The sequence below is a fragment of the Nycticebus coucang genome, chromosome 8 (genome assembly GCF_027406575.1).
Source record: "Nycticebus coucang isolate mNycCou1 chromosome 8, mNycCou1.pri, whole genome shotgun sequence".
Classification (NCBI taxonomy): Eukaryota; Metazoa; Chordata; class Mammalia; order Primates; family Lorisidae; genus Nycticebus; species Nycticebus coucang.
Genome location: NC_069787.1, coordinates 87,733,062 through 87,758,627, shown reverse-complemented (window position 1 = coordinate 87,758,627; position 25,566 = coordinate 87,733,062). Strand labels below are relative to the sequence as shown.

The following is a 25,566-nucleotide window of genomic DNA, read 5'->3' as shown; positions in this document are numbered from 1 at the left end:
ATAACAAATCTAAAGATGATCATTCGTACCCTTCCCCCTACCCTACCTAAACAAACATCAACTTGGGCCAGTAACTGCCTCTCTGCCCCTCACCTTCCACATGCGTAAAAATGGAAGGTTAGATTAATTAATCTGTAAATCTTAGATAATCTATACATTCAAGATTCCCTCCGAAGGCATCGCAGACTAGCAAGGGAGCAGTTTCACATATTTAAAGATTGAGAACTTGCCACCCACCGTGGCAACTCATTTCTACTACTAGAAAGCTTGAATTGATGGCAACAGTTTTTTACACTGAGCCCCAAATTCTCCTAAAATCCCCATTCCCTATGTCTTCAATTTGTTCTCCAGGAAACAAAGAACAAGACCTCTTATTCCCTTTCAGATGTTTGGAAATAGTGATCATGTCCCTAATTCTGACATTCTTCCAAACTGAACAATAAAGACTATCCTTCAGAGGACAAAATAAAATTTTGCTCACCGATAAGAAGATGTGGAACTTCTTGATCGACTTCTTGAGTGACTATAAGAGACAGACCTTGTTCTGTGTCTTGACTTGGTTTCAGACTGACTTCGAGATCTACTTGGACTCCTGGACTGGCTATCACCATCCCGACTAGGTGTCTGCTCATCACTTGAACTCTCCTGATTTCTTGGTCTCCGATTTAAGCGTGCTGTCTTTCTTACTTCATCAAAGAGAGACCCAGGTCGTACTTTATTCTTACTTTTAATCTCTATTCTCAAACCTTGCGGTTTCACTTCAGGCACAGTGGTCAATGCCTTCACTTCCACAGCACTGGATGTGATAGCAGTAGGTGCTGCTAGGTTCCCCACACCTTGGAGGGGCTTCCATTTCTTATCCATAAGAGTGGCCTGGCTCTTCTCAGCCACCTCCTTCTTCTCAGTACTTTCTCCAGCACTGGCTAAGCTGGCGGAGCTGCTCTCCTGTTTTTCCACCTCACTTAGGACTTTACTTTCAGACATGCTGTTTTCCTGTTTCACTACCTCTGCTTCAGGATATTCCACTTGCACATCCTGCTTCAGAGTAACACTTACATCCTGAGTGTCAAGCTGTGAATTTCCTAGAGGGGAAGCCCCCTCTACTTTTGTTGGGGAACTCCTATCAGGAGTGCAAATTTCCATGTTGTCATCTGTTTGAAGTACATCCTCCACTACACTGGGGACACTTTCTTCAATCTGCTGAATGTTTTGAGGAGAATTGGCTATATTTTCCTCAGTATTTAAAGCTTTGGGAGAAATGCTGAGTTTCTGATCATCTTTAGTTAGCTGATCAAAATCTGATGAAATAGTCACTGTATTATGTTTACTTGAAATGTTACCCTCCTCACAGGATTTCACAGTTTTTGGAATACTATTATCTTTTAAGTTTTCAGAAACTTTTTTTTCTTTTGACTCCTGAGTAACTTGCTTTTCATTAATCTCCTCCTCCTCCTCTTCACCAAACTCTAGTGGAGGCTGCCAGCGAAATGCTTGTTTTCTTTTTGGAGCCTTGTGCTTTTTGTCTTTTTTCCCTTTCAATTTCTCTCTCACTTTTTTGGTGTGTTCCCTTTTAAGATTTTCCTTTGACCCATGTTTGTGCTTTGGTGGCTTTCCCCTGTTGTTTTCTGAATTGGAATAGGACCCCTCAGAATCAGAAGTTGATGATCGCTGTTTGCTTGATTTCCAAGCACCAGTATCATCAGGCAGTGAAGTATTTGCTGAAGATTTTGTTGTGGGTTTGGCTTTGATGTGAATTTCACTGACCCCTGATTCAGAATCTGATGTGGCTTCACCTTCCTCCTTATCAGACGATGGCCGGGAGTCCTTTTTACTGTTTTTAGGTATTTCTCGTTCTGAATTTGACTCAGAATCCCATTTACTCTCAGTGTAATTCTTCTTTTTGGGTTTACTGTTATTTCTGAAGTGATCAGAAAGATTCTCTTTTGAAATTCTTTTTTTTGAATGAAGGCATTCTCGTTCAGCCTTGGATTTCTCTTCATCTCTGTTTTTCTCTTGTTTATTAGCTGTTATTTCCATTTGGCCCTGCTTCTCTTTTTCCTGCGCTAACTGTGTAATCTGAACACTTGACTGTTCACTGTCTGAAGAATAATCTAGAGATGATCTGCTTTCACTATACTTCCTCTGACGGGAAGACTTGTCTCTGCCTTTGCTATATTTATTACGAAGTCTTTTTTCAGAGCTGCTGCTGCGCCTTTTATTTGAAGCACTATTTCTTTTTCCACTGGATCTAAGTTTTCTCTTGGCTCGTCTTCCATCATCACTGCTGACAGAAGTGTATGAAGACGATCTGCTACACTGTGAATGATCACTGTACTTATTTCGTGAATGAGATCTAGATGATGGAGACCTAGACCTTGAACGTGAACTAGCTAGACTATGTGACCTTGTGTACGATCTGGAATAAGACCTACTCCTAGAAGATCTGCTCCTTGACCTTAGTGAACTTTCTGAACTTCTACCGCTGTATTTTGAATAAGCACTCCGATCACTTTCTGAATTTTTCCCCCTTTTATGGTAGGATGATGAACTATCAGTCTCTTTAACATGTGCTAAACTATAAGTGTTTTGGATGGGCAGCAAATGGGTTGTTTTAGCTTTCATTTCCTGAATTCGCTCATAAGAGGGCTTCCAAGGTTTCTGTCCAGGCTTCCACCTTGAAGGTGGGGGACTATCACTTAATGGTATTACAGGAATATTTTCTGCTACCACTGGTTGTATTACTACATGTTCATTTTGTGGCACTGTTGTTCTTAAAGGTTCTGTTTTAATTGGTTTATTTTCACTTAACTGAGAAGCTACTTTTCTTGGTGATTTTGATGCTGTCCTTTGGTGCTCAGACTTGGAACTAGACCTGGACTTGGATCTACTTCGAGAATGCGATGAGGATTTTGATGCGGTCCTTGATCTTGAGCTTCCTCTAGAATAAGACCGTGAGTGAGATTTCGATCTATATGAGTCTCTGCTGGAATGAGTTGAGGAGCTCTGAACATCTTTATCAGATTTAGACCAGTCCCTCTTTGATGAATGATGAGATGATAACGAGGAAGAACGAGATCTTTCTCTATCACAAGATTTCATTCGTCTAGTGGAAGATTTTGAGGATTCTATGTCAGAGGGTATAATAACCCTTCTTTTCTTAGTCTGTTTGTGTCTTCTGCAATGTTTCTGCTTTTTACCTTTCTTTTTATGTTTAACTTTTTTCTCTTTTCTGCGTTTTTTATGGTGACTATCAGAGTGTCTTGCTGTACTAAGGTCTGAATAGTATCCATTATAGGACCAAGATCTAGATCTCTGGGACAAGCTTCTTTCATCCCATCGGCTTGAACAGGGGTCACTTAACCTACAGAAAAGGACATAAAATGCATGCAGTTATTTCTAAGCATGTTTTCTATGCCTTAAAACACATTCATTTTGAATGCAAAATCATTGGCAAAGCTTTGTCAATAATAAAATTCTTAGGCCAGGTGTGGTGGCTTATGCCTGTAATCCTGGGAGGCTGAGATGGGTGGACTACTTGAGCTCAGTTTGAGACCAGCTAGAGCAAGAGTGAGACCTAGTCTCTACTAAAAATAGAAAAACTAGGTGGGCATTGTGGCAGGCACCTGTAATCCCAGCTACTTGGGAGGCTGAGACCAGAGGATCTCTTGAGCCCAAGAGTCTGAGGTTGCTGTTAGCTAAGACACTACAGCACTCTATCCAGGGTAACAGAGTTAAGACTATCTCAGAAAGAAAAAAAAAAAAAATAATAATAATAATGATGATGATAATTATAGTTTTTGACTCCATCCACACTTTAAGTATAGGATTTTTTTTAAGCTAAGCAAAGAATTTCAGATTTGACAGGAAAATGTTTTTGAAAACCAAACGAACTAATCACAAGAGCACTGCTGAACTCAAAGCACAAGAGTTCTGACCGGTCATCTGCTCACAGCCCTTTACCACAGCAATTTTTGAAGGAGAGTCAAACCAAGCTGCTAAGCAATTTTGTTGATTCTCTGCAGATATAAGATAGCTGCCCCAATTTTTTTTAAGAGAACATTCATTTTCTTAAGCTAGCATGACTATTGTTTTCTCTCTGCTTCCTAGAGGTAGTCAAGACTTTTTGTAAACTATATAAAACAGAAATTGAGGAAAAAGTACATGAAAATAAATGTAGGCTTTCAATCTCAGTCATAATTTCAAGGCTCAAACTGAGAGTCCTTAGTACAACTGTGTACTTCCACACAGCAAATGTACACCTTTTCCTCTTCCTCCCAATTTCAAACCCTTCTGCAGGATGCTTGCAGGAAAAAAGTTAATCCTATCATGAATCACACAAGATCCCACTATTACATTTTTTATTAGCTATTCTGGGGCCAGCCCATTCCTATAGTAGATATTCCATGTGGGGTGTCACTGAGGTAAGAGATGAGTAGACTTCTAAAGAAGCAACAGTTTTTGAGGTCACAAGTTAATGCACATACTAAGTACAAGTTTTCCTATCTACCAATTAATTCATCAGTGACTAAGAGACTTGGCTCGCACTACTTTCACCAAGTATTCCCAAATGTATTCCTTTTGGTCACAGTCCAATTCTGACTATGAATCTTTAATGAAAGTTCAGAAGTCTCTATGCCTTTAACACTCCAAATATAGCACAAACAGGATTGTGCTGATACTCAAAGCTCTTACTTATCTCCTTTACTCCATTTTTCTCCACTAGGTGGTCTGTATGCTCTTAATCTCTGCATTTCCTCTTTCCAGTGAGGAGGAGTTTCACTGCTGTCATCATCATCTGACTCAGAACAGGATCTTGATCTTGGAGGTGTATGATAACGCTTTAAAAATAAAGGGAGTAACTATTTTTAAAATGCCTATTGATAACAGTGTGCTATAGGACAGAACTAGGTAAAGCCCCAATCCAAATCCCATCAAAGGCATGATCCAAGTACTAAAGGGACAGCATGAAGTTATTTTAAACTTAGGATATTAAAAGAGATGGGGAAGGCTGAGATTCACCTATAAATCCCATACAAGATTTTCCTCTTCAAAGTCCTAATGGTTACATTCATTAGCCTAGATTATTTAACATACTTTTTTTAGCCCACTCACTGATTGTTTCACACGTTGATTTCATCCTCAATTAAAGCCATTCAAACACAGCAGTAAACTTAATCTAACAGCAGTACCTTCCTGTAACTATGGAAAATAGAATTAACTCCTGGAATAGATTTTGTATTATACCTCAAATTATAGGTAACATTTTGCCTATATGTAAAAATTTTTTACTCTTTAGGTAAGTAATCTGAAGAATGTATTAACACACATACAATTGTGCCCCTTCCTTTAATCTTCCGTCCAGATTTTGATACAGATGGTTTCTGATCACTTACAACTGGTGCAACATCAGGAATCTTCCTAGAAAAGAAGATTGTGAAAAAAATTCAAAATGAGCAAATGATAGGCATTTTTCTTAATTATTATTAACAGCAAAAATGCAAAACTCATGCCCTTATAGTAGCTGAATACTTCAATTGTCCAATATTTTTATAGAATAAGGCATTACATATAACCTAATTTTCTAAGGAAACCCTTATTTAAATGGCAAAACTTTAATGTGCAGAAACACATGATATTTATCCTTTAAAGTACAATACTACTTTAAACAAAATCTTTTTTTTTTTTTTTTTTGTAGAGACAGAGTGTCACTTTATTGCCCTCGGTAGAGTGCCGTGGCATCACACAGCTCACAGCAACCTCCAATCCCTTAGGCGATTCTCCTGCCACAGCCTCCCGAGCAGCTGGGACTACAGGCGCCCGCCACAACGCCCGGCTATTTTTTTGTTGCAGTTTTGGCCGGGGCTGGGTTAGAACCCGCCACCCTAGGCATATGGGGCTGGCGCCCTGCTCACTGAGCCACAGGCGCCACCCTAAACAAAATCTTTTTTTTGGGCATCTCTTGTCAGAAAAGTGATGTTCTAAGGGACTACTTAGGTATTCTGACTCTGATGTTTAATTCTGTTTTGGTTGTTTTATATAGCTTATCTCTGCTACTCTACTATAAGCTGCCTTTCCTCCAAAGCTTTGAATCTGTTCCCTTATCATATGGGTAATTCTAAGAGAAAAATGTTTGTGATATCTATAGTTCTTCATACATGAGAGGTCTTTTTTCATCTGAGTTTACCTACTGCCTATTATTATTAACATTATAATTAACGTAACTACCTCATATTAGGCAATTACTATGTGTTAGGCATTATATTAATAAGCATTTTTTAAATACTTTTTTTATTGTGGTTAACATGCAGATAACCATAGAATTTGCCACATTTAGCATTCTAAATGTATAGTTCAGTGATGTTAATTATATTCACAATGCTGTACAACAATCACTATTTTTCCAAAACATTTTTCCCCAAAACTTTTTCATTACCCCAGATAGAAACTCTGTACTCTTCTTTTCCAGAAAAGGCTTAGTGAAAAAAAACAAAACAAAACAAAACAAAAAACTCTGTACTCATTAAATGCTAATTCCCAATTTCTCATTCTCCCCAGCCTCTGATGATCTCTATTCTACTTTATGTATCTATGAATTTGCCCATTCTAGGAAACTCATATAAACGGAACCATATTTGTCTTTTTTTATCTAATCTCAAAAAAGAAGAAAACAAACTTCCATAAATATTCTGCTGATATCATTTAAAATGTAGTAACAATGATTTTTTTTTTTGTAATACAGGTCTACTAAAGAGAATAATTACACTTAATTAGCATTCAAAGTTAGCGTTCCCTATTAAAACAGTTAACATTAATGCTGTTCATCTGGTAATGCTGATCGGTAATGAAATTCTATGTACTTCATCATTCATCGTTAAAAATATCTCTTCACACAGATGGTTAATATGTGTAGCACATGAAATACTGGTGAGCTGTCGCTGTATCACTGATTTGCAGGGAACCTTGAGGCAGTGTAAGAGAATGACACCAGCACCGTGTACAAACTGTCACAATTACTCAGTTCTGCTGTTGTAGCACAACAGCCCAAGAAAATCTGTGAACAGGGCGGTGTGTGTGGCTTAAAGGGGTAGGGCACCGGCCCCATAAGCTGGAGATGGTGGGTTCAAACCCAGCCCCGGCCAAAAAAAAAAAAGAAAAAAAGAAAATCTGTGAACAAATGGATGTGGCTGTGTTTCAATAAAACTTTATTTGTAGATAATGAAATACAAGTTTCAAATAATTTTCAAACCAAATTTGGTCCACAAACCAGTTTGCTGACTCTTAGCATATAATACTGAAATTGACTTTTCATGTTTCCTACCATCTGAAAGCCAAATGGATCTAACTGATAAACTTGGTGTTTTGTATAATAAGACAGAAAGGTCCCACTAAAATTTATTCACAGGCTACAATTTTTTTTTTTTTTTTTTTTGTAGAGACAAGAGTCTCACTGTACCGCCCTCGGTAGAGTGCCGTGGCGTCACACAGCTCACAGCAACCTCCAACTCTTGGGCTTACGCGATTCTCTTGCCTCAGCCTCCCGAGTAGCTGGGACTACAGGCGCCCGCCACAACGCCCAGCTATTTTTTTGTTGCAGTTTGGCCGGGGCTGGGCTTGAACCCGCCACCCTCGGCATATGGGGCCGGCGCCCTACTCGCTGAGCCACAGGCGCCGCCCAGGCTACAATTTTTAATAACAAAAAATAACTCTCCACAAGGAATTTCTCTATTACCTCAGCAATTATGGTATTTCCCCTGATCCAACACTTTCTTTTAATAATTCTGAACTTGAGTCTAATACACAAAATACATTAACTACTATTTTTTGAAACCAAATCTAAAGCCACATATTTTCTAATGTACACAAATTGTCCCTGAGAAAGCTAACAATAACATATTTGTGATACTAAACTACATCTCCAATCACCATGCAATTAATTTTGCACTACTCAATCTGTAACACGTTTCATCACTCAACTGGACCCAAAGAATTCAACTAACCCTGTCTTCTGATAATTAAAACCTTATCCCTCTAATGAACGCCAAAGGCAGGAAGATTGGTAGTGAAATCTTCCCAGATCTCCAATAAACTTTGCCTCTGCCCAAATGCCCAGCCTCCTTTCCCTGCTGGTAGAATGTGAGTTCAGAAAAGTAGGGTACATATCACTCATTACTCAGCTATCTCCCGTATCTCTTACATGTCATTCATTAATCTAATACTCCCACAATATCTTTCAAAGTGCCTCTGAACATGGGTCATATTCAATAAATGAATGTGGAACAGCAATGAGCTGATAAAATTGTCTTGTCAGAGAAATGAAGTAAATGAACTAAACGTATAGTTTAGTCATCCTACTTACGATTCAGGTTCCACAGTGACAACAGGCATATCTCTTCTCAGTAAAAATCGGTTCTCTGGCACTGGAGGAATTTCTTCTGGGCGGACCACAGGTTTTTCCCTTTTAGCATTTGAATCAGCTGACCTTTTTTCATTAGTATCACTCCTCTCAGAGTGACTTAGAGAGAACAAACCAAGTCACGAATAAAGGTATGTAATGCTTGCATTTAATAATAAAAGCATATAAAATTAGATACTACAACAACAAAACTACTGACAGTTTACTGGTCTCACTCAAATGGGTTATATAATTTTCACAGGGAATATATAAAAGATCAACCCAGTGAAAAACCCAGAGTACTAAAATTTTGAAATGATAACTGCCAAATGATTCTACCTTTTAAAAGAATTTCTTGCATTATTTTCACCTGAAAACACACAAATCTTTGATGTGAAATGCTTATGTTACATATTCCTAGGTGTGCCAGATTTCAATTTAGCTAAAAATGTTATTCGTTTTTAACGACAGGTAATAAAACTGACTTTATGGAATTACATATACTTTTCTCATCCTGGTTGTTTATTTGCCTTCTTTTTTGTAAGAAGACGAGTGTCTTACTCTGCTGCCTGGGATAGAGGGCAGTGGCATGATCACAGCTCACTGCAGCATTAAACTCTTGGGCTCATGCAATTCTCCTGCCTCAGCCTCCCAAGTACCTGGGTCTACAGGCACATGCTACCAGGCCCAGCTAATTTTTAATGTTTTTGTAGAGATGAAATTTCGCTTTGTTGCTCAGGCTGGGTATTTTTTTTTTTTTTTAGGTAAGACTACATTGGTGTTTTATACTTACCCTTTTGGGCTCATTATATGTTTATTCCTTGGCTCTTCTGAACTGCTTGCTTCCTTTCGTCTCTTTTTAGAACGTTTAACTTTAGGTCTTCTTTTATGTTTCTTCCTTCTGCTTCTCTCATGTTCAATTTCACTTTCTGAAGATGATTCTGAAGAGGAAGAGGAATTGGAAGAGGAATCCGAGTCTTCTGAATGAGTTGGTTTCTTCCTTTTTTTCTCAAAAACTTTTAAGAAATATTTATAAAAATATTAGTACTGGATTTCCATGCCTACCTTTCAGAGTAAAAAAACGTAATTACAGGGCATCATAAAATATGCTTTATGTATTGCAAACTAAAAATGAAATCCAAGTAGTTTTTAAATTGATGATATGATTGATAACCTTGTAAGACTACAAGGTTATAGAGCCTTTATCTTCATGAAGCCTATATGTTAGTCGGGTCAGAGAACAAGAAAATAAATAACTGCATAATATGACAAATGATAAAATACTAAAAATTAAAAACAAAGCAGTATAAAGGGAACAGGGAGTTTATGGTAACATTTAAGCCGGGACCTGAAGAAGCAAGGGAGGGGGCCATGCAAACATCTTTTTTTTTGTTTTTTTTTTTTTTTTTTGTAGAGACAGAGTCTCACTGTACTGCCCTCCGGTAGAGTGCCGTGGTGTCACATGGCTCACAGCAACCTCTAACTCTTGGGCTTATGCGATTCTCTTGCCTCAGCCTCCCAAGTAGCTGGGACTACAGGCGCCCGCCACAACGCCCGGCTGTTTTTTGTTGCAGTTTGGCCGGGTCTGGGTTTGAACCCGCCACCCTCGGCATATGGGGCCGGCACCCTACTCACTGAGCCACAGGTGCCGCCCAATGAATACTGTTTCAGACAGAGAACAGTCAGCACAAAGTCCTGGAGTGACTGGCATGTCTGAGTAAAGGTCAATGTGACTATAATGCAATGAATGAAGGGAAAGTGATCAGAGAGGGAGACAGTGGAAAGCCAGATTTCTAGGACTTCAAGATCACTGTTAAGACTTTGAGTCCTAGCAGGGTTCTGAGCAGGACTGACATGAATATGAAGTATAGTTTGAAGGGATTACTCTGGCTGCTAAGGACAGACCACTGTGGGCCAAAGATATAAATAATAAGAACAATTAGGAGGTTACTGTTGCCGAGAAAAGATTATAGGACAGAGACAAGGTAAACAGTTATGAGTCTACTGCAATAATCTAGACACAAGATACCAATGGTTTGGGTAAGGCTTGTACCAAGGGAAAATAATAAGAAGAGGTGAAATTGGACAAGATTTGGTGATGGAGCAGATGTGTAGTGTGGTACAGAGGTATCAAGAATTACTGCTATAACCACTAGAATGATTTTTTTTCTACTACTGAAATCTATACAGTATCTTTAAGTTACAGTCTTCAACAATGCTTTAACTGTATCCTAGCTTCCTCTACCTCAAAAAGCTCTTACCATCTTTTGTTGATTTCGTGGCAAGTACCCCACAGTCAATAACTCGCACATCTGCATAAGGTCTGCTGGCAGCATCAGTTTTTAAATTTTCAATTTGTTCAATTACTTCAAAACCAGAAATAACCAGTCCAAAGACAACATGCACCCTGTCACAATACAAATTTTAAAAACAATTGGTTTGATAATTAAGCTATGAACAGTAATCAAGACAACTGTATTAAATGACATTATCCATAGACCTAAAAATAAAACCAAAGTTTTGATATATAAAGAAACTAGAAGGGAGTAAGAACTTGAAATGTGCTTCCTCAAAGGAAGCGACTACTTAAACGAGGCCTCAGCTTTCTAATTTTAAAACAAAGGTGTCTTCTTAAATCTATATTGTAGAATTAAAATAAATAAATAAATGAAACAATGTTTCTTAAATAACCACTTTAGGGTAGAGCTTTGATAACAAACTACACTTGATATTCAGAAACTGTCCTCAAGACTACACAACTAAGAAGTCCATTCACGGGCACAGGTTAAAGACCCCTTTAAGTGACATGAGAGCCATGGGGTCTCAAAACTACTATACTCTATGATCCTTAAGGAAGAGCTTGGCCATGAGAGATTAACCCAGACATCAAGAGTGCAGACTGGAGGGTTCAGACATGGTCCAATCTGTCATTATGTCCTGCCACCCAAATACCTTCCCAAGAGAATAAGAATGTAATGCTTACCCATCTAGGTGTGGAGCAGGTTTTGTGGTACTGTATAATAAACATCAACACAAAGATGAGGTCAAAAATGATGTGTTCGGGTGAAGAGAGCAGAGGGTTTAAACACAGCATGTAGAGAACAAAAAAGTAAAGATAAAAAGATAGGGGAAAAAGTTAAACGTGATATACATCTAACCTTAAAACCCCCCAAACACCAACAGTAGCCATTTTATTGATAAAAACCTCAGGATTATAATGAATTATAAAATCATCTCTATTAGAGTACATATATGAAATAAATTTAATTGACTTATAGCCATAAATGGAATATACATTAAAATTAAAGTTACTCTAAAATCACAGAAAATAAAAACATAAAAATACTCAAAATTTACCAGTATAATTAAACAAGACAAAGCACCTAGTATTTGCTCTCTGAAAATAAAAATGTGATCAACACCTGCAACACACATTTAAATGAGTTTTTCTATTTGTTATTTTTCATACCGAGTCAGTCTGCCTCTGTTAGTCAGGCAGACAGAGGCAGGCCTCAGGAGTCCTATTTTCAGAACTTCCTGCCCCTCTTTCTTCACCCAAGGTGAAGTTCTGACACAGCAAGTCTAAAAATGCATAGGGAGAAAATCTTCCATCTGCCAACACTTCTTTTTTTTTTTTTGAGATAGAGCCTCAAGGTGTCACCCTGGGTAGAGTGCTGTGCCATCACAGCTCACACCAACTCCAACTCCTGGGCTTAAGTGATTCTCTTGCCTCAGCCTCCACGTAACTGGGACTACAGGCGCCCACCACAATGTCCGGCTATTTTTTGGTTGCAGTTGTCACTGTTGTTTGGTAGGCCCAGGCTGGATTCAAACCCGCCAGCTCTGGTGTATGTGGCTGGCCCCTTAGCCGCTTGAGCTACAGGCACCGAGCCACTGCCAACACTTCTGACAGCAAAGTAATGATGGATATAACATTATAAATATTTTAAATTCCCATGGCCCAGAAAACATCCAACCAGCTACTTCTCCAGTGACGAACTGTCAAATAGTTGCTCTTAGGAAGTGTATGGGGTATATATGGCTAAGGCATTATGAACTTAAAAGCTGATTTTCCTACAGTATTTTCATGAATCTTATACTATATGGGCTACAGTAGAAAACATTCAAAAGCAGATAATTACACTCTGACTTATACACCACAAGCATCTTAGGAATAAGATATTTGAGAGGCAGAAAAGGACACTGGATATCAGACCATAGCAAAGCAATGAGTTGTCCTAGAAGCTCCCATACATATTTTTTATATTCATTTTAAGGCAATTCTAAGACATGTAGGTTAACAAAACACAATTTTGACCATCACAATAATGCTAAAAATCTTAATTATAATGATTATACTTACATTAAGAATATTCAGTTCTGTAAGAGCGCTACAGAATTTAATTTAAAAATTTTAAATGTCAATTTAAGCCAAGTTCCAGAATTTTAAAGGAAATACTAAATTTTAAAATCAGGAGTCCTAAATATTTCTTAAAAGACTACAAATTATTTGGACAAATATCAGGACAAAAGAATTATAAAAATAAAAAACAGGTAGCGGAAAAAAAAATAAAGAAAATGAAAACCTAGCAAATTTAAGCCACTAATGTTTAAACCATTATATTAACATTCAGAAACCACCTTGTACAGTAACTTTAAGATAGAATTATGTTTCCCATAATTATAAAACTTTACCAAAGCACACTAAACAAAATGAGTACAGGACCTAGACTATATGAAGGATGTAAAGGGTGCATTTAAAATGTAAAATTTTCTTACAATGTACGAGATCAGTCTCAAATATGTAAAAGTGAAAACAATAAATAGTTTATAATTAGATACACTCCTCTTCCTTCTTTTATCATTTCTCTCACAACTTTCAGATCTTATGGTATTAGGGAAAGCTACAGATTTTTAAAAAACATTCAAAGGCCAATTCTATTTGCCATCTTGGGTAAAAGGAATACTGCTAAAGAGACCACTTTATGGCAAACCTTTGGAGCAAATGCTAAGATAAAACATTCTAGTTAAGTGTAGCAACATAGCAGAATACTACTTGACACTCAACTAGAGGATGGAATTGCCATCTTTATGACATTCAAGTTTTGTTTGTATTTTTATTTATTTACCTTTTATTTATTTAATTATTTGTTGAGACGGTCTCACTTTATCACCTTTGGTACAGGGCTGTAGCGTCACAGCTCACAGCAACCTCCAACACTTGGGCTTAAGTGATTCTCTTGCCTCAGCCTCCCGAGTAGCTGGGACTACAGGCGCCCGCCACAAGCCCGGCTATTTTTGTTGCACTTATCACTGCTGTTTTAGCTGGCCAAGGCCAAGTTTGAACTTGCCACCCTCAGCATATGGAGCTGGCACCCTACCCAAGAGCCACAGGCGCCGCCTTCAAGTTTTGTTTTTAATTTAAATGAAAATTGAAGAATAAACAAACATGGTCCCCTTTATAGTAGTAGTGAAGAAAACAAATGGAAGACAACAACTCTTTCTTTCAAGGACAACTCTTAGCCTGTCCATGGTACATAAACTAAGGTGAATAATTTAAGCCAATTTAATTGCATCTGTGATCAGAATGCACAAATGTTTACTTTAATTAAGTTAGACTATATATTACAAATGCTGAAAGTATTTAACAAAAAAAAAAAAAGCCCATTGGGGTTCTCCTACATTCCAGCAGAAGAAATCCCAATGTACACCGGGCTTACTGGCACTGGGCTAACACTAGACATGGATGAACAGAAGACATTAGCCAAATGAGGTTACAAAAGAGGCAGGGGGGAAAAGCATGTTCAGTCTAGTCTATTTAATCTACTAAGATGCGTAGAGGTCTCATCCCACTAGCTCTCAATCTTTCAACACTTTCAATTTTCAAAAAATTATATTGATCTTTCAACAAATGATTCAAGCAACTGTGCATGGGTGACATATGCTCAGTAACTTTAAGTTTATATGGCTTATGAAAACATATCTCAAGGAGAAACAACTACAAAGACATTTCAAATTATAAGACTTTTTAATTTTATACATTTCCATTTATTCTTGTTACTTAAAGACACTGGTTTTCCAGTTTTCCCTGCCCCTGAATCTACTTTAAAAATATATGTGCAAGGTTCATTTAAAGTAACTTTATAAATCCTAGAAATTAAAGTGTTACTGTTACTCCAAAAACAATCTATAGTTTTATACCATTATCAAAGAAGCTTTTGACCTTATGTAGAAATGACTAGTTCCACAATGAAATGAGATCTAAAACCAATGTATAAAATAGTACCCCACTCCCCCACCAGGAGATCTGTAGAAACTTGGTGGAAATAAGCCACTGAAACTAAAATATACTTCCCAGGAGTAACCATGAACAATAAAACATACTTGTTTTATATCTATTGCTGCTATACAGATCAAGCAGGAAGATTTTTTTCTTAACATATTTCAATGTACATAACAATAGGATTAAAGAGATAAAGGTAAAGAAAGAAAAAGAGAGAGCCTTAGAGTAATGAGACATTACCTTTGGAGCGCACGATGTAACACTCTTTCTGTAAATTTTACACAAAAATGGCAAGAAATAAATTGTAATACACTTCAAGACAAGACTGAATCTATGTTTTAATATCAATATAACTTCAAAATTAAATATTTTTCAAGTTTTATGCAAAGCAAGAAAGCTTTTTAAAATGGAGGGCTCTAAATTTTCTTTCATATAAGATACTTATGTAGAGGTGAGTCATGTTTAAGAAAAGCATGTGGCTGATGTGGGAATCTGTTCAGATCCCTAATATTGTTAACAATAGAGTGCCAATAATAGCTGTTAACAACACATTATATTTCCTTTTATGAATCCCAGAAACTAGCTAAGACAACTAACATTTTCTCAAAAAAAGAATCTTGCATACATAAATTTCCTGTACTTTGAGTACATACACAAATTTATTATAAAAATTTGAATGCCCAGAAGCAGTTACTACCAATTCAAAGTAAAAATTTCATTGTAAAACCTTAAGGAACATTTTACCAATTCAATTCAAATAGTTAAAGAACCTTCCATGCTTCAACATTTTAAATCTTGTTTCAGTTATACATCACAACAGACCACTTTCAACAGTTAATGAACAAATGTTTGGACTGTAGTCACTATTCACTGACATTGCACATACTTTAAAGTTAAGTCACTGAACATAATAATAACAAAATAAGAGTAATATAACTAGACTTTTAGGGATGTTCTCAGAGGATAAAAAGGCAAGAGAGATGAAAGCATAACAATATGCTATCAAATAATGGTCACAATATCTTCTTTTCCTGTCTAATCTCTGATTCTCTCAAAATAAGGAATTTCTTTTGTCTTTTTTCTTTTTGAGAAATAGTCTCATTCAGATGCCTTGGAGTGCGGTGGCATCATCATAGCTCACAGCAACCTCAAACTCTTGGGCGTAAGCAATCCTCTTGCCTCAGCTTTCCAAGTAGCTGAGATTACAGGCACCTGCCATGCTGCCCAGCTAGTTTTTCTATTTTTGGTAGAGATGGGGGTCTCACTTTTGCTCAGGCTAGTCTTAAACTCCTGAACTCAGGCTATCTACCTGCCTCAGCCCCCCAGAATGCTAGGATTATAGGCCTGAGCCACCGTGCCCGGCCAGAATTTCTTTTTTCAAAGTACACACACTGACCAATTTTAACTGTATTTAAACTTAAAACATAAATACTACTATTCAAACTGAAACCCTATTATACAACGAACAGAGTGCTCTACAAGAGTTCTGAACATACTGAATCTTGTAATATTTAAAAATAACCTTTAATATTTTATAAAGGCATCAATAACATGAATTACTGTCAAAAATGGACATGTTTAAGATAACGTAGAGTTTTCAATGAATGCTGTGAAAAATAAGAGATTGTAGGTGTAAAGTAGTACAGAAAAAGGAAATAAAGATAACTTATTTCTGTCTAATTTAGTCTTTACCATGCAATATTTTTCCTTCAACTCCTAAAATTATCACACTGTCATGGAAGAGGCACCAAATTGTACAAAATTACAAAGCTTATGTATGGGAATGGAAACTAACCAAGTGACTTTTACAGTGCTCTACCTATGGGTTCTAAAAGTCACCAACATAGAAGTATGCTTTAAAATTCAGCACTTAAAGTAATTATGTACCAAATGTTGCCAGATACAAATCTTCTTCCATATTGCTAACACATATGTCACATAAACAGTTAGTAATATTAAGCCTGGATGTTAGGGATGACATTTGCTATTCAGAGAACTTGGCCTGTGGTTAAGTTTGTGAACATCTTTGTTCGTGAAAATATCTGAAATTAACCTATGAAAGTATTATTCAAAAAAATGGAAGGAAAAAGCTAGAACTTCTCAGGTTTTATTAACAATTACTAGCATTTCTTCTCATACAAATTTATGAATACATAAGTAGAAAAGGCATTTGTGCCCCAAATGTACTTTTGGTACCCCAAATGTCAACATAGCTTTATAAACCCCTTAAAACCAACTATTCTTCAGCTCCCCATGCTCCACTACTCTGATATGATCAGCACTCCTCTTCCGTTCCAGTGAGTAGCCTCCTGCTGAGTCTAATTCCTAAATGACATAAAACATTCTACAACTTGTTATGTCTCCCCATTGCCCTATTTATTAACTGTTAAAATAAAACAGGCATATTTTGTTTAAAGTTCAAAGTATGATTTTTCTATATGATCTTGTGTTGTTTTTATAATTATTATGATAGCCAGCAGTGGCCAGTGACAGGGACTGTTCTCCAAAGCCTTATAAGTCTCTCTTTGTGAACATCTTTGTGATATAGATGGCTGTGATATAAGGCCTGAAAAGACTAATCATCTAACAGCAGCTGATAAAAAAGACTGCTGAGGAAAAGACTGCTGCTGCTCCTGACTTAAGACATGATGAGCCCAATGATTCTTTGAGGCACTTTTCAGACAGATGAAACTAAGCAATTCTAACTGTTTCCTTTATGCAAAATAATGTTTATACATAAGCCATTCCACATATTCAGAAACTTAGGACCACCCTATAAAACACTTTCTTCTTCTTACGTCCACACTGTCATACAAAAATATTTTATCTTTTAAAGTAGGGTAGATACTTGATAAAAAAGGAAAGACAGAAACTCACTGAAGGTATATAGGAACTAAAGCCAAGGATTCCTGATAGCTAGTTTAGTGTCCTATCTCCAAAGTTATTTAATATAAAGCTATAAACTATCTACCTAAACTTTTTCATCACGATTTTATGCAACATCTTCTTTATCTTTTTGATGACTATATATAAAGATAATGAAAATTACAGCCAGAATTAATAAACTACTAATAACAAAAGGGGGTAAAATGTTTCCTTGAATGTCACTTTAGTTTCTAGCAAAACGCTTAATGCTTCTAATGTTTAAATAAAATAAACACAGTGCAGAGTAGTTAATAAAATTATGTAGCTTATAGTGTATAGCATTCTTTTCCTAGCTATCCATTTCTTCCAAAGAAGTATGTGGGGAGGATAGGTGTGGAAGAGGGGGTGGATGATGGGGGGATGCTTGGTGAGTACAACACACTGCTCCAAGGATGGACCCACTGAAGGCCCTGACAATTCACAATACAACAAAGTAAAGAAACTGCACTTGTACTCCATGAAGACATAAAGATAAAAAATTTCTTCCAGATTATGAGTAAAATTTCTACAACCTGGAATTTTACATGGTTTTCCTTCCTTATTTAGCATTATTGGCAGAACAAAAAGATTGGACTAGATGATCTTTAACGTAAAGGCCTTTCCACTCTTAAGACTTTATAATTCAAGCTTTGATTGTAGTTTCTTTCCAGTTTTTGACCTCCAAAATAAATAATACAAAGGACACAATGAATAACACCAAGTTAACTTGGTAACTGTGGCCCCAAATTTTTGAATTCCTTCAAAAATGTTTCCATGTAAACAAATCATTGTTTCCTGGTTCATGGGAATAGGGCTATATATCCCTTCTTTCATCATTTTTTTGTTTGTTTGTTTTTTTGAGACAAGAGTCCTACTCTCTTGCCCTGGGTAGGGTGCTACGGCATCTTAGCTCATAGCAACCTCAAACTCTTGTGTTCAAGTGACCCTCTTACCTCAACATCCCAAGTAGTTGGGGGCTATAAGGTCCCACCCCACACCCAGCTAGTTTTGCTATTTTTGATAGACATGGGTCTCACTCTTACAGTGTGGTCTTGAATTCCTGAGCTCAGCCTATCCATCCACCTTGGCCTCCCACAGTACTAGGATTATAGGCGTGAGCCACTGCGCCCGGCTTCTTTCACATTTCTTGAGCATTATTATATTCCAGAAAGAATCAGTTTTCTTCTATATATAAGCCCTCAAAAGCAAAATCATTATGACTAATATAGCAGTAGAAATAAGCAGTTATTATAAACATTACCAATAAATAGCTTTAGAGAAGAAAATCTGATTTTCGTCACACACATAATTGTTTCAGCCAAAGAAAGCAATATGTGCATAATATATGTTCATGTTTAATAAAAATGATGTATGCCTAAGGAAGGGAGTTTTTAAACGTTTAAGTAGTCAAGACAAATGTACAAAGCACAAGAATCCTTGAGGGATATTTTGCAAACACCCACACTAACACCACCAAATTTACTCCTTAGGAATTGCAGAGTAACAGATTTATAACAAACTACAAATACAACTTTGCCAGGATGCATTAAAAGTCTTATTAAGCCTATGAAACAGAAATTATAAAGACAATTTTATTTCACCATCCATCCTTATACTATCCTTTCTTTTTCGATACCAGAACTGCTGCTCAAGGTGCCACATGAAGAGGTGTAGTAGCAGGTAAAAAGTAAGAGCTACCCTTGGAGAATCATCTGTTAGCTCTGTGATAATCAGAGCTGTTAGTGTGCCCACATATACAACTGGAAGACAGTACATTATACTTTTTTACTACTTTCTACTCCAAAAGGATTTGGGCTTACAAGACACAGAATTTCAAAGATTTTTTTTTTATAGCCACCATCTCCATTTTACCTATCCTTTCCATAAAAACAAGAATATATTTTATTCAGAAATATGACTGTTAATTTGACTTTATCCGGCAGCTCAAGGAGCCAGCATAAAGAAATGGTATTTTTAGCCAGCATAAAGAAAATATATAAGCACAAAAAGTCTTTAAAAAGTTAAAAGGAGATGGGGACTTTTATGTGCATGCAAAAATGCCCTATTACTTCCAAGATTGTTTTTAACTGCAAACTTCTTTCCAGGAATAAATTCAAACCAAAATAAAAAAATGTTCTTTCAATCAGAAGTTCATAGTGATTTTTAGTCCCATCTACAGTTAGTTAAGAAAACCAGTTTAAATACTGCAGTCCTAATTTACTGATTTTAAAATTTTCATCTGTAATCCTCTTCAGAAAAAGCAGTCCAATATAAATTAGGCCATACAGTAATGGCTTTTACTAAATATTCCTAGAAAAGACTTAAGGAAGTATGATAGAACATTAAAAAAAAAGATACTTTAGTTGAGATAATTTTTTTGAGAGAGAATCTCACATACTGAATTTTAATTAACATATGTAGGTATACCAATTTTAACTCAACATTTTATTATTAAAATTACTGAAGTTTAATTAACATATGTAAGTATACCGATTTTAACTCAACATTTTATAAACAAGCAAATCTGTATGTAACAACAGCAAGAAGCTGCTGCTACTTAAATCAAATTAAGTATACTGATATAAAAAAGAAAATCTAAAAGAAACTTTAGAGCCCTCAGATGATATAGCTTTTTGACCAATGTATCATTAGTTTTTCACATTCATAGTTCAGATAAGCTTAAAAATGGAAATGGGAAACCTTAATCAAACAGCAAACAGCTTCTACACTCAGCTTGTACAAAAAAATATTTTTCAGCTAAGAATAGAAAAACACTCTAGTAAAGAAGCATAATAACTAAGAAACTATGGGATCAAAATGAGATATGGGAACAATTGCTGTAGATCTTTTTCCTGTATAATTCCAACTAAAATAGTATTTTATCAGCTTTCCATTTTTAGGACATTCTTACAAACAGAATGCTCCTTATCTGAACTTTACCAGATCATGTTGAAATCTATTTTTCAGACAAATTTAAAATGTGAGTTTTTTATATGAATAATATACTCTTCTAAAGACAGGGAAGCGCCATTCATACTCATCCATTCCAGAAAGATGACAAAGAAAACTTTTTCTGATAAATCATGAATGAAAGATTTCTCCCACATATACAGCACAACTGAGATTTACTACCAATCAGAAACATTAAACCTCATGTTGGGCAGTCACCTTTCATGTTTTATATGATGAGATTACAACAAAGATAGGCTTTGGAGTAGTTTTAGAGGAGAATATAACTACAAGTATGCCAAAGGTCTTAGAATTTTCACACAAGAAAAAAAAAAATTCTTGGTTGTGTATGCAATGTACATGTAAAGATGTTTGCTTTTTTAAAAGTAAATTTAGCATTCTGAAGTGTCCTAAGTGATAATGTCATTATAAATTTTGGTAAAAATGACAACATTGGGCTATTTCTACTTCAATTATGCACCAAGACATCAAAAATTTGAATTTTTAAAAATGCTGGCTCAAGAGCATGTCACCTACCTCCATACAACATCAGAAAATAATAATACCTCTCTCAAAGCTGCCTCAAAGAGCAACAGTAAGGAAAAACAACCATAGAATGGTTCACTCAAACCAACTGCTTTCCATGGTGGGAGCGAGGGTACCTCTGGTGTCCTACACTATGAAAATTTTTTAAATATTCATCGATAGTTTATGTTCCAGTCTAGTTTTGATAAATTGAACATTCAAATTTGGTAGGACAAAGCCAATCTCTTTTCTAGAATGGCAATATATTTTGAAAATAACATACATCTTCAAGTTACGCTTTTTAACCTGCATTCTTCAAATCCAGGATATATGCTAAATGCTGAAGCGGCTGATAAAGTTTATCACAGTTACTGTAACATTAAAAATTAATAAAACCCCAATTGACAGGATTTTAGCATTGAACTTGGTTTAACTATACCATCTTTCTTATGAACAGCGCTTCTCTGTTTAAGAAAAGCTCATCTCTGAATTATGCCTACTCACATGAAAAACTGGGAACCATTGGTATGTTTCCCTCGATTTGCCATTGACAAAAGGAACGCTCTGTCATGTTTGAGAATAAAGTTTTCATCTGTTTGAAGAAAACACAAATTTGTTAGTCTCCAAATACAAGCAACTTTAAAAGTAATGTTCAAGTAATAAACAGAAAGCAAAGGATGAAATTCCTCTTCTGGTCAGTATAGATACTTGACTGAATATTTAGAAAAAAAAATTTTAACTAATCAATTAACGAAAGCATAAAAAGGCCACAAGATACTAATTAAAGCCTTGGAGAAAAGAACATATATTTAATACTTTATACAAACAGCCTTAGAACAGTCATATTTAGTAGTAACAATTTGGTTAAATAATATTTAAACTATTACCTTCCAGAAAAAACTAGTAAAATTTTTAGAAAAATCTCTATAGTAAAGGTCATTTCTTCCAAATTTCCAATTAGCCTGCCTAATATACTATACATGGGAGAAATTTAATAATTCTCTTATGTGCTTAGTTTGTGTAAGATACATTTATTATTCAACAGAATGGAAGCTAGACTAAAAGAGCAAAAAAATTACATATAAAGATGTAGGGACACATCTAAATTAACTATATAAATAATCAATAGGATCACAAAATTATCTAAGAAAGAAGTCTTACAAAAACAAAAATTTTAATGGCAAAATACAATTTTAAGGTACAGAAGTATCTGCCATAGGAAACAACCACATTAAAGTGGCCTGCAGGACTACTTTTAAATTGCTACATGCTAAGAGAACCAGCTAGCAGGAGTTTCCTCTCTAGTTCAAAGGAAAAAATCTGTCATAAAGATAACTTAGAAATGACTTTATTTCTAGCAGACATATCCTTGAAAACTAATTTAAATTTTCTTTTAACATTCATACAAACAAATCTTTCTTTATAACAAACAGAAACATAGAAAACTTTAAAAAATGATTACCTTGGGAACAGCCTTCTGAAAAAGAGTAGTAATCCATTTTCCCCAAAGAAAATATAAAAGACTATTATAACACTGAAGCTATTATAGTGTTACAACCTACTAATAGTGGATCCTATTATAAATCTTGGCAACTGACTTTTCTAAGGCTTTTTGGGGCAAGTGCAATAGTTAGATTTATGCAAATGCTACTACTGTAAGAATAAAGAGTCATACAGTTCTAGTATACAAGAGAAAACATACAAACCTTTGAGAAAGGAGGAAATACCAACTTTTATTCAAAGAAATTGTTTGGTTTAGGGGGAAATAAACCCCACAACTAGATTCTTTTCCCTAATGTGGAACTAATAACCCATTGAGAAAAGGAAAAAAATACAGATGCATGTATGAAATAATATACGGATTTCCGAGTCTTCAAGCAATATAGAAATCCAGCCATAACCTGACCCAGGCTGTCCATAAATTAGGAAGGGTGCAAGGGAACAGAATTGGAGTTTGTGTTACTGAGCTTCGTTCTCTTACCTTTTCATTTTGCAAAAGACCACATTCTCTATAAACAAAAGAATATGTTGACAGTTTTAGGCAGGAAGATAGGAGTTTTCATGTATATAGTTGCCTAACCTCCATGCTGAAAGTCATGTTTAACCATAAAGTTAGCCTTAATTAATCTTGTCAATTAAGAGTTACATATTACAATATAATTTATCCCCAAATTCATGCAAATAAAGTATTTTCATGCAGCATTAGTTTCATGCAACAAGTGAACTATAAGTAAGCCTCTTCTCATTAAAAATATTTGATCAATTTTGCTTTAATAACAGAACTGAAATAAAAGACCATAAAATATTAAGCCTTACCTTTAAAATATCCACCATAAATTGATTCTCCACCTTTTCCATTACCTGAAAATAATGAGTTATATTAAACCACAATCAAAATTAAAAATATACTAACATAGATAAGTTATTTTTGATGATTTCAATTTGCTACAGAAAACCTTGAACCTTATAACTGCTGCACAAATTCTAAGAGTTCTCAATTAACTTCATTTTTAAAATGTCAAATCCTATTAAAATAAATACCATAAAAATTATTTCCACAATCCACTAATCACACAGTAATCACACAAAACTCTAGATGTATTCTAGAATTTGCAAAGGAATTCACTCAGTAATTATAATATTACTAAAATAAACTGCAGAAAGCCAAAAGAAATGACTTAGTATTTTTCTTTTTCGTACATTCTAGATCTGTAACAATCATTTATCCAACAACCATATGATATTTATATCATACTGTGACATATTTACAATTAAAAGCAATAATGGGGCAGCGCCTGTGGCTCAGCGGGTAGGGCACCGGTCCCATATGCCAGAGGTGGCGGGTTCAAACCCAGCCCCGGCAAAAAAAAAAAAAAAAAACACACACACAAAAAAAAAAAGCAATAATGGAATAACTGAGTTATTAGCACTACCTTCACTGAAGTCCCCACCCTGAATCATAAAGTTTTTAACCACACGATGGAATGTAGAACCTTTATAACAAAGCTTCTTCCCAGTTGTTTTCCCAACGCCTTTCTCTCCTAGAAAAAAAAGAAATGAAACCTGGCTATAAATACATTCTTTCATGGAAAGAATCAATCAATCATTTGTCAAATCCCTTCTGTGTGCTATAAAATATAAGAAATAGATGACATGTATATATGATTTAACATATATACATACACACAAAACAAAATAATACAAAGCAGCATATAAATGTTAAAATTGTATGGTATAGATTCAACATGCTATAAGATTAAGAAACATCGAGACATGACTGGGTGCAGTGGCTCACACCTGTAATCCTAGCACTCTGGGAGGCCAAGGTAAGTGGATTGCTTGAGCTCAAGAGTTTGAGACCAGCCTGAGCAAGAGTGAGACCTTGTCTCTACAAAAATAGAAAAAATTATCTGCGCATTGTGGCAGGTGCTTGTAGTCCTAGCTACTCAGGACACTGAGGCAAAGAAGACTGCTTGAATCCAAGAGTTTGAGGTTGCTGTAAGCTAAGACACCACATCACCCTACCTAGGGTGAAAGAGAGAGACTCTGTCAAAAAAAAAAAAAAAAAAAAAAGAAAAGAAAAGAAAAAGAAAGAATAAATAAATACTGAAGACATTTATCACTCCAGTTGAAAAACCAAATCAAGAAATTGGTGCTGGGCGGCGCCTGTGGGTCAGTGAGTAGGGCGCCGGCCCCATGTGCCAAGGGTGGCGGGTTCAGACCCAGCCCCGGCCAAACTGCAACAAAAAAATAGCTGGGCGTTGTGGCGGGCGCCTATAGTCCCAGCTGCTCGGGAGGCTGAGGCAAGAGAATCGCGTTAGCCCAAGAGTTAGAGGTTGCTGTGAGCCATGTGACGCCACGGCACTCTACCTGAGGGCGGTACATTGAGACTCTGTCTCTACAAAAAAAAAAAAAAAAAAAAAAACGAAAAACAGAAATTGGTGCTAAGATTGTATATATGTATCCAAGAATGAATTTTTTTAATTTAGTTTATTTCTAATCTTAAAGTAACAATGTGGATGTCCTTCTACTTTACAATTATACATAATAAAAAAAAAACAACCTTCATTATGTTTTGCCTCTTTACTTTCTAACTCTAAAGCTGTTGGAATGCTAAATTTATTCTAAGTACTAAAATTAATAAAATTCTACCAAGACAAATCAGTTTTGTACATGAGCTAGTATTTTATAAACTACAACGTATAGAGAAGATTCTATTACATAAAGTAGATTCTTAATTTCCTTTTCATTTTTGAGACCCTTTCTTTCTCCTCTCTTCCCCTTAAGAAATGTTTCCCTGGGGCTGGGTACAGCGGCTCATACCTGTAATCCCAGCACTCTGTGAACCTGAGGTGGGCAGATCACATGAGCTCACAGGTTCCAGACAAGCCTGAGCTAGAGTGAGACCTCGTTATGTATGTTAAATCATCATGTCATCTATTTCTTATGTTTTTCTCTAAAAATAGTCGGGCATTGTGGTGGGCACCAGTAGTCCCAGCTATTTGGGAGGCTA

At 35.9% G+C, this 25,566-nt stretch overlaps 1 protein-coding gene across 4 annotated transcripts in view; it reads right to left on the bottom strand.

Moving 5' to 3' along the window:
* Nucleotides 1-25,566, bottom strand: part of NKTR (natural killer cell triggering receptor) — a 55,595-nt gene that overhangs the window by 8,271 nt on the left and 21,758 nt on the right. For 3 of the 4 annotated variants that reach the window (XM_053600666.1, XM_053600667.1, XM_053600668.1), the window contains exons 4-13: nucleotides 23,987-24,094; nucleotides 23,370-23,414; nucleotides 21,558-21,645; nucleotides 11,376-11,405; nucleotides 10,654-10,799; nucleotides 9,186-9,408; nucleotides 8,357-8,512; nucleotides 5,331-5,418; nucleotides 4,693-4,838; nucleotides 482-3,361 (exon numbers count right to left, since the gene is read on the bottom strand). In XM_053600666.1, the coding sequence (XP_053456641.1) occupies nucleotides 482-3,361; nucleotides 4,693-4,838; nucleotides 5,331-5,418; nucleotides 8,357-8,512; nucleotides 9,186-9,408; nucleotides 10,654-10,799; nucleotides 11,376-11,405; nucleotides 21,558-21,645; nucleotides 23,370-23,414; nucleotides 23,987-24,094 (3,910 nt within the window). Of the gene's footprint in view, nucleotides 1-481; nucleotides 3,362-4,692; nucleotides 4,839-5,330; nucleotides 5,419-8,356; nucleotides 8,513-9,185; nucleotides 9,409-10,653; nucleotides 10,800-11,375; nucleotides 11,406-21,557; nucleotides 21,646-23,034; nucleotides 23,063-23,369; nucleotides 23,417-23,986; nucleotides 24,095-25,566 lie in introns of those variants that run through there. The other variant, XM_053600669.1, reaches the window with a different exon arrangement.